This window comes from Oncorhynchus kisutch, unplaced genomic scaffold (genome assembly GCF_002021735.2).
Source record: "Oncorhynchus kisutch isolate 150728-3 unplaced genomic scaffold, Okis_V2 scaffold697, whole genome shotgun sequence".
NCBI classification, from domain to species: Eukaryota; Metazoa; Chordata; class Actinopteri; order Salmoniformes; family Salmonidae; genus Oncorhynchus; species Oncorhynchus kisutch.
In genome coordinates this window covers 290,211-307,500 of record NW_022262642.1, presented here as the reverse complement: position 1 = coordinate 307,500, position 17,290 = coordinate 290,211, and the positions used below count along the sequence as shown (strand labels likewise).

The 17,290-nt window shown below is 48.0% G+C and overlaps 1 protein-coding gene across 8 annotated transcripts in view; it reads right to left on the bottom strand.

Moving 5' to 3' along the window:
* Positions 1 to 16,154, bottom strand: part of LOC116361458 (ADP-ribosylation factor-like protein 13B) — a 30,319-nt gene extending 14,165 nt beyond the window's left edge. For 3 of the 8 annotated variants that reach the window (XM_031815892.1, XM_031815890.1, XM_031815894.1), the window contains exons 1-3: positions 3,668 to 4,169; positions 867 to 937; positions 639 to 744 (exon numbers count right to left, since the gene is read on the bottom strand). In XM_031815892.1, the coding sequence (XP_031671752.1) occupies positions 639 to 744; positions 867 to 937; positions 3,668 to 3,741 (251 nt within the window). In that variant the 5' untranslated portion in view covers positions 3,742 to 4,169. Of the gene's footprint in view, positions 1 to 638; positions 745 to 866; positions 938 to 3,667; positions 4,170 to 15,378 lie in introns of those variants that run through there. The other 5 variants (XR_004207599.1, XM_031815891.1, XM_031815895.1 and 2 more) reach the window with 4 other exon arrangements.
* Between the last annotated feature and the right edge of the window lie 1,136 nt (positions 16,155 to 17,290).

The window sequence follows — 17,290 nt, the reverse complement described above, 5'->3', positions numbered from 1 at the left end:
GGGGGGGGGGACGACGACGACACACCACATATCACAGCCACCACAGGAAGTACATTCAACTATACATTTAGTAGGGGGGGGGGGGGGGACCACATATCACAGCCACCACAGGAAGTACATTCAACTATACATTTAGTAGGGGGGGGGGACACACACCACATATCACAGCCCCCACAGGAAGTACATTCAACTATACATTTAGTAGGGGGGGGGGGGGACCACATATCACAGCCACCACAGGAAGTACATTCAACTATACATTTAGTAGGGGGGGGGGGGACCACATATCACAGCCACCACAGGAAGTACATTCAACTATACATTTAGTAGGGGGGGGGGGGACCACATATCACAGCCACCACAGGAAGTACATTCAAACTATACATTTAGTAGGGGGGGGGGCACATATCACAGCCACCGCAGGAAGTACATTCAACTATACATTTAGTAGGGGGGGGGGGACCACATATCACAGCCACCACAGGAAGTACATTCAACTATACATTTAGTAGGGGGGGGGGGGGGGGGACCACATATCACAGCCACTGCAAGTAGACCTTTGTTTAAAATAGTCCTATCAGCAGAGTCAGGGCAGAAAGTGCAGGTGTGAGTGTCAGAAAGACAAGGAGTATAAAGACCTGATCCTCTTCCCTCCGCCCAGGTCAAAGATGGTGACCTCAAACTTCCCCTGCTTCAGATCCACCTTGGAGAACCCTACCGTAGGGGCCACGTCCTCTGGGCTCTCTGTGATGGAACACAACACACACACACACTCAGCGACGAAGAGAACGAGCCCCCCCCCAAAGAAACATCTTATAATCGAGTAGAATAGAAGTGAGTGATTCAAGTCAAGACGACCCACTCACCTCCCTGGATCCCGCGTACTGTAGCAGTCTTCCCAGCGTTGTCAAGTCCAACCATCACCAGTGTTATTTTCCTAAAAACACCACAGAGAAGATGGATTACTAGAGAGATGACACAGAGACTCAAATGGAGGTGTGGTAGAAGGACATGCAGGAAAAATGATAGGGCAATATTCATATGGGGGGGGTTAGTCTACAACATGTCATGTGACTCATGGCGTGTCCCTTCCATAAAGGATAGAGAGCAAGACACATTGCTTTCTATTCGGGGCGGCAGGTAGCCTAGTGGTTAGAGTGTAGGGACGGCAGGTAGTCTAGTGGTTAGAGTGTAGAGGTGGCAGGTAGCCTAGTGGTTAGAGTGTAGAGGAGGCAGGTAGTCTAGTGGTTAGAGTGTAGAGGAGGCAGGTAGCCTAGTGGTTAGAGTGTAGAGGAGGCAGGTAGTCTAGTGGTTAGAGTGTAGAGGTGGCAGGTAGCCTAGTGGTTAGAGTGTAGGGACGGCAGGTAGCCTAGTGGTTAGAGTGTAGAGGTGGCAGGTAGCCTAGTGGTTAGAGTGTAGGGGCGGCAGGTAGCCTAGTGGTTAGAGTGTAGAGGAGGCAGGTAGCCTAGTGGTTAGAGTGTAGAGGAGGTAGGTAGCCTAGTGGTTAGAGTGTAGGGGCGGCAGGTAGCCTAGTGGTTAGAGTGTAGAGGAGGCAGGTAGCCTAGTGGTTAGAGTGTAGAGGAGGTAGGTAGCCTAGTGGTTAGAGTGTAGGGGCGGCAGGTAGCCTAGTGGTTAGAGTGTAGAGGAGGCAGGTAGCCTAGTGGTTAGAGTGTAGGGGCGGCAGGTAGCCTAGTGGTTAGAGTGTAGGGGCGGCAGGTAGCCTAGTGGTTAGAGTGTAGAGGAGGCAGGTAGCCTAGTGGTTAGAGGGTAGAGGAGGCAGGTAGCCTAGTGGTTAGAGTGTAGAGGAGGCAGGTAGCCTAGTGGTTAGAGTGTAGAGGAGGTAGGTAGCCTAGTGGTTAGAGTGTAGAGGAGGCAGGTAGCCTAGTGGTTAGAGTGTAGAGGAGGCAGGTAACCTAGTGGTTAGAGTGTAGAGGAGGCAGGTAGCCTAGTGGTTAGAGTGTAGAGGAGGCAGGTAGCCTAGTGGTTAGAGTGTAGAGGAGGCAGGTAGCCTAGTGGTTAGAGTGTAGAGGAGGCAGGTAGCCTAGTGGTTAGAGTGTAGAGGAGGCAGGTAGCCTAGTGGTTAGAGCATTGGGTCAGTAACCGAAAGGTTGCAAGATCAAATCCCCCAAGCTGACAAGGTGAACTTCTGTCGTTCTGCCCCTGAACAAGGCAGTTCCTAGACTGTTCCTAGGGCCGTCATTGAAAATAAGAATTTGTTCTTAACTGACTTGCCTAGTTAAATAAAGGTTGAATAAATAATGATTTTATAGCTTGAGCCACTTCCAAAGAAAGCATTGAACATTCAACGCCAGTCTCCACACAGAAACGATGAATAATCTGATATTAGCCTAACGCATCAGAGCTCAGACAGAGTGACTCACACTAGGACAGGTTTAGAGCTCAGACAGAGTGACTCCCACCCTCACCTCACCCTGTCCTTCAGATGTTACTGGTTAAGGTGGTAACTGTAAGAGGGGCTTAGCCAGCAGCCCAGGTCACTAATACCCCCCACCCCACCTTAGGGCTGCCCAGGGATAACACCACAGGGACATGACCACAGATTGGGTGAGTCAGCACTCTGTCCATAATCACGGTGAACAGCTAGGTACATCTATGGATGTACACAGACAGCGATGCAGAGTCAACAGACTTATCAAACACCTCGAGACATTCCTTTAAAAGGGAGATGGATATTAGAACTATCGTCCATCATTCATTCACCTTCCAATGAATCGGCCCAGATCCTAAATCCAACCTTTATACTCTCATCTTGTTAGACACACACACACACACACACACACACACACACACACACACACAGACACCTAGCCTCTATCAAAAAGTGCCTCTCCTATGGAACACACACTTCCACAAAACACAGACAGACACACACACACACACAAAGACACACACCAGCTGACCAAATAAACATACGTCTACCCTCCACATGGAAACGACCAATAACAACAAGCTGACAGAACCAAAACACACACTCACATTCTAACACACACACACACTCACATTCTAACACACACACACACTCACATTCTAACACACACACACACTCACATTCTAACACACACACACACACACTCACATTCTGACAACACACACACTCACATTCTGACAACACACACACACACACTCACACACTCACATTCTAACACACACACACACACACACACACTCACATACTCACATTCAAACACACACACACACACAAACTCACATTCTAACACACACACACACACACTCACATTCTAACACACACACACTCACATTCTGACAACACACACGCTCACATTCTGACAACACACACACTCACATTCTGACAACACACACACACACTCACATTCTGACAACACACACACACTCACATTCTGACAACACACACACACACACTCACATTCTGACAACACACACACACACACACTCACATTCTGACAACACACACACACACTCACATTCTGACAACACACACACACACTCACATTCTGACAACACACACACACACTCACATTCTGACAGCACACACACACTCACATTCTGACAACACAAACACACACACACACACATTCTGACAACACACACTCATATTCTGACAACACACACACACTCTGACAACACACACACACACACACACACATCAACGTGTAGAAATACTTGCCTGCGGCTCTTCCGCCGTATGGACTTCCAGCACACTATCCAGTGGACAGTCCTCTGGAGCCAGGAAGACTTCATCTGGGAGCTTCAACCAGTCCAGACCCAGAGAGCACTGACCACAACACCCCCCACTCTACAGACCCAGAGAGCACTGACCACAACAACCCCCACTCTACAGACCCAGAGAGCACTGACCACAACAACCCCCACTCTACAGACCCAGAGAGCACTGACCAGACAGACGTCAGGGACACAAACTAGTAACCACAACAACCCCCACTCTACAGACCCAGAGAGCACTGACCACAACAACCCCCACTCTACAGACCCAGAGAGCACTGACCAGACAGACGTCAGGGACACCAACTAGTAACCACAACACCCCCCACTCTACAGACCCAGAGAGCACTGACCAGACGGACGTCAGGGACACCAACTAGTAACCACAACACCCTCCACTCTACAGACCCAGAGAGCACTGACCAGGCGGACGTCAGGGACACAAACTAGTAACCACAACAACCGAAATATACAGTACGCCTCCCTGACGGAAAACACGTCACACACACACACTTCATAACCACCCCCCGCCCACTGTACAGGCCAGGCCCAGAGAGCAGCAGGATTAGCTAGGGATTTCCTTAAATCTCTCTACAGCGGGACACGTGTTCTCACGATACTCTTGTCTGTTTAGCGTCAGAGGGACACCAACTGTTCAGGCCGTCAGGTCGGCCCCTCCACCAACTGTTCCGGCAGTCAGGTCGGCCCCTCCACCAACTGTTCCGGCCGTCAGGTCGGCCCCTCCACCAACTGTTCCGGCCGTCAGGTCGGCCCCTCCACCAACTGTTCCGGCCGTCAGGTCGGCCCCTCCACCAACTGTTCCGGACGTCAGGTCGGCCCCTCCACCAACTGTTCCGGACGTCAGGTCGGCCCCTCCACCAACTGTTCCGGACGTCAGGTCGGCCCCTCCACCAACTGTTCCGGACGTCAGGTCGGCCCCTCCACCAACTGTTCAGGCCGTCAGGTCGGCCCCTCCACCAACTGTTCCGGCCGTCAGGTCGGCCCCTCCACCAACTGTTCCGGCCGGCCCCTCCACCAACTGTTCCGGCCGTCAGGTCGGCCCCTCCACCAACTGTTCCGGCCGTCAGGTCGGCCCCTCCACCAACTGTTCCGGGCCATCAGGTCGGCCCCTCCAACAACTGTTCCGGCCGTCAGGTCGGCCCCTCCACCAACTGTTCCGGCCGTCAGGTCGGCCCCTCCACCAACTGTTCCGGCCGTCAGGTCGGCCCCTCCACCAACTGTTCCGGGCCGTTAGGTCGGCCCCTCCACCAACTGTTCCGGGCCGTTAGGTCGGCCCCTCCACCAACTGTTCCGGGCCGTTAGGTCGGCCCCTCCACCAACTGTTCCGGGCCGTTAGGACGGAATTAATCCATGCTTTTGTCACTTCTAGGTTAGACTACTGCAATGCTCCACTTTCCGGCTACCCAGACAAAGCACTAAATAAACTTCAGTTGGTGCTAAATAAGGCTGCTCGAATCCTGACTAGAACCAAAAATGTGATCGTATTACTCCAGTGCTAGCCTCCCTACACTGGCTTCCTGTTAAGGCAAGGGCTGATTTCAAGGTTTTACTGCTAACCTACAAAGCATTACATGGGCTTGCTCCTACCTATCTCTCTGATTTGGTCCTGCCGTACATACCTACACGTACGCTACGGTCACAAGACGCAGGCCTCCTAATTGTCCATAGAATTTCTAAGCAAACAGCTGGAGGCAGGGCTTTCTCCTATAGAGCTCCATTTTTATGGAACGGTCTGCCTACCCATGTCAGAGACGCAAACTCGGTCTCAACCTTTAAGTCTTTACTGAAGACTCATCTCTTCAGTGGGTCATATGATTGAGTGTAGTCTGGCCCAGGAGTGGGAAGGTGAACGGAAAGGCTCTGGAGCAACGAACCGCCCTTGCTGTCTCTGCCTGGCCGGTTCCCCTCTTTCCACTGGGATTCTCTGCCTCTAACCCTATTACAGGGGCTGAGTCACTGGCTGACTGGGGCTCTTTCATAACGTCCCTGGGAGGGGGAGTGGGTTGAGTCACTGATGTGATATTCCTGTCTGGGTTGGCGCCCACCCCTTGGGTTGTGCCGTGGTGGATATCTTTGTGGGCTATACTCAGCCTTGTCTCAGGATGGTAAGTTGGTGGTTGAAGATATCCCTCTAGTGGTGTGGGGGGCTGTGCTTTGGCAAAGTGGGTGGGGTTATATCCTTCCTGTTTGGCCTTGTCCAGGGTGTCCCTGGATGGGGCCACAGTGTCTCCTGACCCCTCCTGTCTCAGCCTCCAGTATTTATGCTGCAGTAGTTTATGTGTCGGGGGGCTAGGGTCAGTTTGTTATATCTGGAGTACTTCTACTGTCCTATTCGGTGTCCTGTGTGAATTTAAGTGTGCTCTCTCTAATTCTCTCTCTCGGAGGACCTGAGCCCTAGGACCATGCCTCAGGACTACCTGACATGATGACTCCTTGCTGTCCCCAGTCCATCTGACCGTGCTGCTGCTCCAGTTTCAACTGTTCTGCCTTATTATTATTGGACCATGCTGGTCATTTATGAACATTTGAACATCTTGGCCATGTTCTGTTATAATCTCCACCCGGCACAGCCAGAAGAGGACTGGCCACCCCACATAGCCTGGTTCCTCTCTAGGTTTCTTCCTAGGTTTTGGCCTTTCTAGGGAGTTTTTTCCTAGCCACCGTGCTTCTACACCTGCATTGCTTGCTGTTTGGGGTTTTAGGCTGGGTTTCTGTACAGCACTTTGAGATATCAGCTGATGTACGAAGGGCTATATAAATAAATTTGATTTGATTTTTGATTTGATTGCTTGTGTAGAGCCAGCTGTTCACCAGATAAACCCACCCCATTGGTTGTGTAGAGCCAGCTGTTCACCAGATAAACCCACCCCATTGGTTGTGTAGAGCCAGCTGTTCACCAGATAAACCCACCCCATTGGTTGTGTAGAGCCAGCTGTTCACCAGATAAACCCACCCCATTGGTTGTGTAGAGTCAGCTGTTCACCAGATAAACCCACCCACCCCATTGGTTGTGTAGAGCCAGCTGTTCACCAGATAAACCCACCCCATTGGTTGTGTAGAGCCAGCTGTTCACCAGATAAACCCACCCACACCATTGGTTGTGTAGAGCCAGCTGTTCACCAGATAAACCCACCCCATTGGTTGTGTAGAGCCAGCTGTTCACCAGATAAACCCACCCCATTGGTTGTGTAGAGCCAGCTGTTCACCAGATAAACCCACCCACACCATTGGTTGTGTAGAGCCAGCTGTTCACCAGATAAACCTACCCCATTGGTTGTGTAGAGCCAGCTGTTCACCAGATAAACCCACCCCATTGGTTGTGTAGAGCCAGCTGTTCACCAGATAAACCCACCCCATTGGTTGTGTAGAGCCAGCTGTTCACCAGATAAACCCACCCACCCCATTGGTTGTGTAGAGTCAGCTGTTCACCAGATAAACCCACCCACCCCATTGGTTGTGTAGAGCCAGCTGTTCACCAGATAAACCCACCCACCCCATTGGTTGTGTAGAGCCAGCTGTTCACCAGATAAACCCACCTACCCCATTGGTTGTGTAGAGCCAGCTGTTCACCAGATAAACCCACCTACCCCATTGGTTGTGTAGAGCCAGCTGTTCACCAGATAAACCCACCTACCCCATTGGTTGTGTAGAGCCAGCTGTTCACCAGATAAACCCACCCCATTGGTTGTGTAGAGCCAGCTGTTCACCAGATAAACCCACCCCATTGGTTGTGTAGAGCCAGCTGTTCACCAGATAAACCCACCCACCCCATTGGTTGTGTAGAGCCAGCTGTTCACCAGATAAACCCACCCACCCCATTGGTTGTGTAGAGCCAGCTGTTCACCAGATAAACCCACCCACCCCATTGGTTGTGTAGAGCCAGCTGTTCACCAGATAAACCCACCCACCCCATTGGTTGTGTAGAGCCAGCTGTTCACCAGATAAACCCACCCACCCCATTGGTTGTGTAGAGCCAGCTGTTCACCAGATAAACCCACCCACCCCATTGGTTGTGTAGAGCCAGCTGTTCGCCAGATAAACCCACCCCATTGGTTGTGTAGAGCCAGCTGTTCACCAGATAAACCCACCCCATTGGTTGTGTAGAGCCAGCTGTTCACCAGATAAACCCACCCCATTGGTTGTGTAGAGCCAGCTGTTCACCAGATAAACCCACCCCATTGGTTGTGTAGAGCCAGCTGTTCACCAGATAAACACACCCCATTGGTTGTGTAGAGCCAGCTGTTCACCAGATAAACACACCCCATTGGTTGTGTAGAGCCAGCTGTTCACCAGATAAACCCACCCCATTGGTTGTGTAGAGCCAGCTGTTCACCAGATAAACCCACCCACCCCATTGGTTGTGTAGAGTCAGCTGTTCACCAGATAAACCCACCCACCCCATTGGTTGTGTAGAGCCAGCTGTTCACCAGATAAACCCACCCCATTGGTTGTGTAGAGCCAGCTGTTCACCAGATAAACCCACCCACCCCATTGGTTGTGTAGAGCCAGCTGTTCACCAGATAAACCCACCTACCCCATTGGTTGTGTAGAGCCAGCTGTTCACCAGATAAACCCACCCACCCCATTGGTTGTGTAGAGCCAGCTGTTCACCAGATAAACCCACCCACCCCATTGGTTGTGTAGAGCCAGCTGTTCACCAGATAAACCCACCTACCCCATTGGTTGTGTAGAGCCAGCTGTTCACCAGATAAACCCACCTACCCCATTGGTTGTGTAGAGCCAGCTGTTCACCAGATAAACCCACCCCATTGGTTGTGTAGAGCCAGCTGTTCACCAGATAAACCCACCCCATTGGTTGTGTAGAGCCAGCTGTTCACCAGATAAACCCACCCCATTGGTTGTGTAGAGCCAGCTGTTCACCAGATAAACCCACCCCATTGGTTGTGTAGAGCCAGCTGTTCACCAGATAAACCCACCCACCCCATTGGTTGTGTAGAGCCAGCTGTTCACCAGATAAACCCACCCACCCCATTGGTTGTGTAGAGCCAGCTGTTCACCAGATAAACCCACCCCATTGGTTGTGTAGAGCCAGCTGTTCACCAGATAAACCCACCCCATTGGTTGTGTAGAGCCAGCTGTTCACCAGATAAACCCACCCCATTGGTTGTGTAGAGCCAGCTGTTCACCAGATAAACCCACCCCATTGGTTGTGTAGAGCCAGCTGTTCACCAGATAAACCCACCCACCCACCCCATTGGTTGTGTAGAGCCAGCTGTTCACCAGATAAACCCACCCACCCCATTGGTTGTGTAGAGCCAGCTGTTCACCAGATAAACCCACCCACCCCATTGGTTGTGTAGAGCCAGCTGTATGCCTCAACACCAACAGGAAAAGATGAACACCATATCACTTCCAGATCTTATTTGGTGCTTATCTTTTTCATTCATTTATTACAATGTTTTGCATAATGAAGGTATTTACACAATGAATGGCCTGGGATGTGGCCTTAAATGGATAGTTTGTCACTGTCTCCATCGTATTAGCATTTACAGCACAAAACCAATGTAAGTCAATGTCTCTGTTAGCATTTACAGCACAAAACCAATGTAAGTCAATGTCTCTGTTAGCATTTACAGCACAAAACCAATGTAAGTCAATGTCTCTGTTAGCATTTACAGCACAAAACCAATGCAAGTCAATGTCTGACCATAATTACTAATCATTTGTAGACTGCAGATTGACTACAAGAAGCCCAAACAGATATGTTTGACTAAAACAATCATTTCAAACCCTGATTACATTTGTATAGGATCATGTGTCTCTCTATTATGGTGGGAATAATTGGGAACATATTCAATAAATAAATCAATACTAGGAGCCGATTTCCTGGGTGTTTTTACAGTCTTATGTCCAACACTGGAGGGGGGAAAAAATAATTTGGGGGGCCAAATAAAACCACCTTCCGGCCACAAGTTGGGGAACCCGGGCCTATAACCTAGGCCTACTCCACACAATACACTGTCAGCCATGCGTTGAACTTTTTTTGTTTTGCCAACAGTGATTGGGTTATATTATCAGCCTAAATTATGACTATCCAATCTACTCATCCCATTATCTTACATCAGTATGCAAATGTGATGATGCAACGAATGGTTATTAATAATAAACAAGCGAATTTATCCAATCTACTCATCCCATTATCTGCTGTGCCTTTATCACAGTCAACAACACACACTGCCTACGATGCTGTGCCTTTATCACAGTCAACAACACACACTGCCTACGATGCTGTGCCTTTATCACAGTCAACAACACACACTGCCTACGATGCTGTGCCTTTATCACAGTCAACAACACACACTGCCTACGATGCTGTGCCTTTATCAGAGTCAACAACACACACTGCCTACGATGCTGTGCCTTTATCACAGTCAACAACACACACTGCCTACGATGCTGTGCCTTTATCACAGTCAACAACACACACTGCCTACGATGCTGTGCCTTTATCACAGTCAACAACACACACTGCCTACGATGCTGTGCCTTTATCACAGTCAACAACACACACTGCCTACGATGCTGTGCCTTTATCACAGTCAACAACACACACTGCCTACGATGCTGTGCCTTTATCAGAGTCAACAACACACACTGCCTACGATGCTGTGCCTTTATCAGAGTCAACAACACACACTGCCTACGATGCTGTGCCTTTATCAGAGTCAGCAACACACACTGCCTACGATGCTGTGCCTTTATCACAGTCAACAACACACACTGCCTACGATGCTGTGCCTTTATCACAGTCAGCAACACACACTGCCTACGATGCTGTGCCTTTATCACAGTCAACAACACACACTGCCTACGATGCTGTGCCTTTATCACAGTCAACAACACACACTGCCTACGATGCTGTGCCTTTATCACAGTCAACAACACTCACTGCCTACGATGCTGTGCCTTTATCACAGTCAACAACACACACTGCCTACGATGCTGTGCCTTTATCACAGTCAACAACACACACTGCCTACGATGCTGTGCCTTTATCACAGTCAGCAACACACACTGCCTACGATGCTGTGCCTTTATCACAGTCAACAACACACACTGCCTACGATGCTGTGCCTTTATCACAGTCAACAACACACACTGCCTACGATGCTGTGCCTTTATCACAGTCAACAACACACACTGCCTACGATGCTGTGCCTTTATCACAGTCAACAACACACACTGCCTACGATGCTGTGCCTTTATCACAGTCAACAACACACACTGCCTACGATGCTGTGCCTTTATCACAGTCAACAACACACACTGCCTACGATGCTGTGCCTTTATCACAGTCAACAACACACACTGCCTACGATGCTGTGCCTTTATCACAGTCAACACACACTGCCTACGATGCTGTGCCTTTATCACAGTCAACAACACACACTGCCTACGATGCTGTGCCTTTATCACAGTCAACAACACACACTGCCTACGATGCTGTGCCTTTATCACAGTCAACACACACTGCCTACGATGCTGTGCCTTTATCACAGTCAACAACACACACTGCCTACGATGCTGTGCCTTTATCACAGTCAACAACACACACTGCCTACGATGCTGTGCCTTTATCACAGTCAACAACACACACTGCCTACGATGCTGTGCCTTTATCACAGTCAACACACACTGCCTACGATGCTGTGCCTTTATCACAGTCAACAACACACACTGCCTACGATGCTGTGCCTTTATCACAGTCAACAACACACACTGCCTACGATCCTGTGCCTTTATCACAGTCAACAACACACACTGCCTACGATCCTGTGCCTTTATCACAGTCAACAACACACACTGCCTACGATGCTGTGCCTTTATCACAGTCAACAACACACACTGCCTACGATGCTGTGCCTTTATCACAGTCAACAACACACACTGCCTACGATGCTGTGCCTTTATCACAGTCAACAACACACACTGCCTACGATGCTGTGCCTTTATCACAGTCAACAACACACACTGCCTACGATGCTGTGCCTTTATCACAGTCAACAACACACACTGCCTACGATGCTGTGCCTTTATCACAGTCAACAACACACACTGCCTACGATGCTGTGCCTTTATCACAGTCAACAACACACACTGCCTACGATGCTGTGCCTTTATCACAGTCAACAACACACACTGCCTACGATGCTGTGCCTTTATCACAGTCAACAACACACACTGCCTACGATGCTGTGCCTTTATCACAGTCAACAACACACACTGCCTACGATGCTGTGCCTTTATCACAGTCAACAACACACACTGCCTACGATGCTGTGCCTTTATCACAGTCAACAACACACACTGCCTACGATGCTGTGCCTTTATCACAGTCAACAACACACACTGCCTACGATGCTGTGCCTTTATCACAGTCAACAACACACACTGCCTACGATGCTGTGCCTTTATCACAGTCAACAACACACACTGCCTACGATGCTGTGCCTTTATCACAGTCAACAACACACACTGCCTACGATGCTGTGCCTTTATCACAGTCAACAACACACACTGCCTACGATGCTGTGCCTTTATCACAGTCAACAACACACACTGCCTACGATGCTGTGCCTTTATCACAGTCAACAACACACACTGCCTACGATGCTGTGCCTTTATCACAGTCAACAACACACACTGCCTACGATGCTGTGCCTTTATCACAGTCAACAACACACACTGCCTACGATGCTGTGCCTTTATCACAGTCAACAACACACACTGCCTACGATGCTGTGCCTTTATCACAGTCAACAACACACACTGCCTACGATGCTGTGCCTTTATCACAGTCAACAACACACACTGCCTACGATGCTGTGCCTTTATCACAGTCAACAACACACACTGCCTACGATGCTGTGCCTTTATCACAGTCAACAACACACACTGCCTACGATGCTGTGCCTTTATCACAGTCAACAACACACACTGCCTACGATGCTGTGCCTTTATCACAGTCAACAACACACACTGCCTACGATGCTGTGCCTTTATCACAGTCAACAACACACACTGCCTACGATGCTGTGCCTTTATCACAGTCAACAACACACACTGCCTACGATGCTGTGCCTTTATCACAGTCAACAACACACACTGCCTACGATGCTGTGCCTTTATCACAGTCAACAACACACACTGCCTACGATGCTGTGCCTTTATCACAGTCAACAACACACACTGCCTACGATGCTGTGCCTTTATCACAGTCAACAACACACACTGCCTACGATGCTGTGCCTTTATCACAGTCAACAACACACACTGCCTACGATCCTGTGCCTTTATCACAGTCAACAACACACACTGCCTACGATCCTGTGCCTTTATCACAGTCAACAACACACACTGCCTACGATGCTGTGCCTTTATCACAGTCAACAACACACACTGCCTACGATGCTGTGCCTTTATCACAGTCAACAACACACACTGCCTACGATGCTGTGCCTTTATCACAGTCAACAACACACACTGCCTACGATGCTGTGCCTTTATCACAGTCAACAACACACACTGCCTACGATGCTGTGCCTTTATCACAGTCAACAACACACACTGCCTACGATGCTGTGCCTTTATCACAGTCAACAACACACACTGCCTACGATCCTGTGCCTTTATCACAGTCAACAACACACACTGCCTACGATCCTGTGCCTTTATCACAGTCAACAACACACACTGCCTACGATGCTGTGCCTTTATCACAGTCAACAACACACACTGCCTACGATGCTGTGCCTTTATCACAGTCAACAACACACACTGCCTACGATGCTGTGCCTTTATCACAGTCAGCAACACACACTGCCTACGATGCTGTGCCTTTATCACAGTCAACAACACACACTGCCTACGATGCTGTGCCTTTATCACAGTCAGCAACACACACTGCCTACGATGCTGTGCCTTTATCACAGTCAACAACACACACTGCCTACGATGCTGTGCCTTTATCACAGTCAACAACACACACTGCCTACGATGCTGTGCCTTTATCACAGTCAACAACACACACTGCCTACGATGCTGTGCCTTTATCACAGTCAACAACACACACTGCCTACGATCCTGTGCCTTTATCACAGTCAACAACACACACTGCCTACGATCCTGTGCCTTTATCACAGTCAACAACACACACTGCCTACGATGCTGTGCCTTTATCACAGTCAACAACACACACTGCCTACGATGCTGTGCCTTTATCACAGTCAACAACACACACTGCCTACGATGCTGTGCCTTTATCACAGTCAACAACACACACTGCCTACGATGCTGTGCCTTTATCACAGTCAACAACACACACTGCCTACGATGCTGTGCCTTTATCACAGTCAACAACACACACTGCCTACGATGCTGTGCCTTTATCACAGTCAACAACACACACTGCCTACGATGCTGTGCCTTTATCACAGTCAACAACACACACTGCCTACGATCCTGTGCCTTTATCACAGTCAACAACACACACTGCCTACGATGCTGTGCCTTTATCACAGTCAACAACACACACTGCCTACGATGCTGTGCCTTTATCACAGTCAACAACACACACTGCCTACGATGCTGTGCCTTTATCACAGTCAACAACACACACTGCCTACGATGCTGTGCCTTTATCACAGTCAACAACACACACTGCCTACGATGCTGTGCCTTTATCACAGTCAACAACACACACTGCCTACGATGCTGTGCCTTTATCACAGTCAACAACACACACTGCCCACGATGCTGTGCCTTTATCACAGTCAACAACACACACTGCCTACGATCCTGTGCCTTTATCACAGTCAACAACACACACTGCCTACGATGCTGTGCCTTTATCACAGTCAACAACACACACTGCCTACGATCCTGTGCCTTTATCAGTCAACAACACACACTGCCTACGATCCTGTGCCTTTATCACAGTCAACAACACACACTGCCTACGATCCTGTGCCTTTATCACAGTCAACAACACACACTGCCCACGATCCTGTGCCTTTATCACAGTCAACAACACACATATATGTTATAGTAAGAATAGGCATGTCATGAAAGCAAACAGAATGAAAGAGAACATACAGAATAACAGCCCTGGGGTTTATGCCTTTTTAATCCGGCCCCCGGAGAGAGGGGGGGGGTACTTCTGCAGTTTTAAGGAGTGACAGCTGCCAAAAGTGGCTGTAGTTTAGCACCTTAGTCACTGGTTACATGACTACCCGGTAATCAGGCAGCAGCATGCTATATACCACACATCTCGGTTGGGTGATATATAGCGAACAAGACATTCTATGTAATCACAGATTCTGACATGGGGTGAACTGGGTGGATGGCTGGCAGCACTGGTACCCCATTCACAAATCAAATAGCCAATACATCAAAAATAGTGTGAATATTTAAATACATAACCAGACAATTTAACTTCCGTTAGCTAACTAGTAGTCAGATTTTTTATTTATTTTATTTCACCTTTATTTAACCAGGTAAGCTAGTTGAGAACAAGTTATCATTTGCAACTGCGACCTGGCCCAGATAAAGCATAGCAGTTCGACACATACAACAACACAGAGTTACACATGGAATGATACTTCATGCACTCACCTTGCGGGCTGCCGCCAGCGTTTCAACCAGTTGCAACAATTCGCCATCAGACTAAACATTGCTGTCCAAACTCAGATAATTGTCGGAAAAGATTCATGTAGCAGCGATTCTGAATGGATCAAATGCCTCTATTCGGCATTTCAGCTCATTATCACCATACAGCTGCATGAGTTAGGCCTAGGGGCCAATAAAAGTGGCATTCTTTGACATCGTCGGATTGTCAAACTAAAAACACTAGCCACAGCTAGTACTAGTGAGTGTACTTGCTGTTTCTCTAACTATATCATTTTGTTTACTTTATCTACCTACACAAATTAGCTAGCTAGAACAAAGTGTTAATACGATTTTTTTAAATTCCTAACTATTTAAAAGCAATATAAAATATTGGCCAGCTTGTAACGTTAGCTAGAACTAGCTAATAACATTAGCAGTTAAGTTTCCTTGCTAAACTACACTAGCAAACTATTATTATTAACTATTATGTTTAGTATTTTTCACAAACTGCAAAAGATAGCGGCTAGACAATGTTAACAAGCTAAGCTAACCTAGCTAGCAATACAATGCAGCTAGCTAACGTTAGTTAGAGAAACTAGTTAGCATACAATTTAGGCGCTGCTAGCGACCTTAGCTAGTTTTACGTACAGCTGGCGTTGTCAGGTAAAACAAAACAACAAGATCTCTTCAGTGAGAAAAATATTTCTGGTATCCGTTTTTTTTGTGTGTTTACGACCGTTGTCGTGTTCGGCTGCTATGGCTACAAGAGCCGTGGGGGGACGTCATCATCAGTGGTCGAGAAATCAGGCACCCCCTCTTTTAGTGGTCGTTCCTAGATACCACAGCCACAAAGTCATAATTATGGCTAAACTCTTGACTATTCCTACAATTACTTCAAATCTGGGTTTAAACATAACCTTAAGCACACTGCTAACCTTATGCTTAAACCTTTAAATGAAGTCTAAAAAAATATTTGTGGCTGTGGTAACTAGTGACAATCTTTACTGTAAAAGTCTGCAACAGCACCTTCTGTGGACAAAGCGTGGAACTACACGGGTCTAATAAATATGACAAGTGTTCTGGCTTTAACAGAAATCCTTAAATCTATTGACGCACCCCTCGTGTCAATCTAAATAGCATCAGTTAGAGAAATGTTTTTGCATGGGCTGCATCTCAATCTGCCTGTATGTGTCTTCCACATCTGTGGTGGAAGGTGGCCCGAGCTACAGCGGTTAGACCATGAGATATCACAAACATGTTTGTAGCGTCTGCACGGTTTGGCCTACAAAACTAGTAGCGTTCAGACCACTCTATGGAAAGATGACTCATGATGGCATCATGAAGGTAAACCCATACAAATGAATGGAAGTATGGAGGCAGTTATGTGTCAACAAAAATAACAAGGGGTTAAATGTGTCCCAACAACTTAATATAACCTGAGCTTTCTTAGATCTCCGAGATACAACAGACACTTCAAAACCTTAAACATTATTCCTTATTATTTATTGGACTGTCTTTTCTGTGATTTGTGTTATTCAATCGGTTTCTGTGGGCTATAGTAGTAAAGACCAAATTCACTATTTTATCTATTTTTTGTTTTTATATCCACATAAAATAGTAAAGACCAAATTCACTATTTTATCTATTTTTTGTTTTTATATCCACATAAAAAAAGGGGGTCCTAAAAATTCAAAATGAAATAAATGAACCATGGGATAAGCATGTTAAAACAAGTCCGTGTGTTAGCAGTCACCTGAAATGTCAAACTAAGCTAAGTTCCCGATGTACATAAAACCCCATGGCATCATAAATAACTAGCAGTCAATTTACCCACGATACATTACGGTATCGATCCACTCAAACACAGCCAATGCCTTTTGAGAAGGGAGGCAAGGAGAGGAAGATACAAGGAATGAAT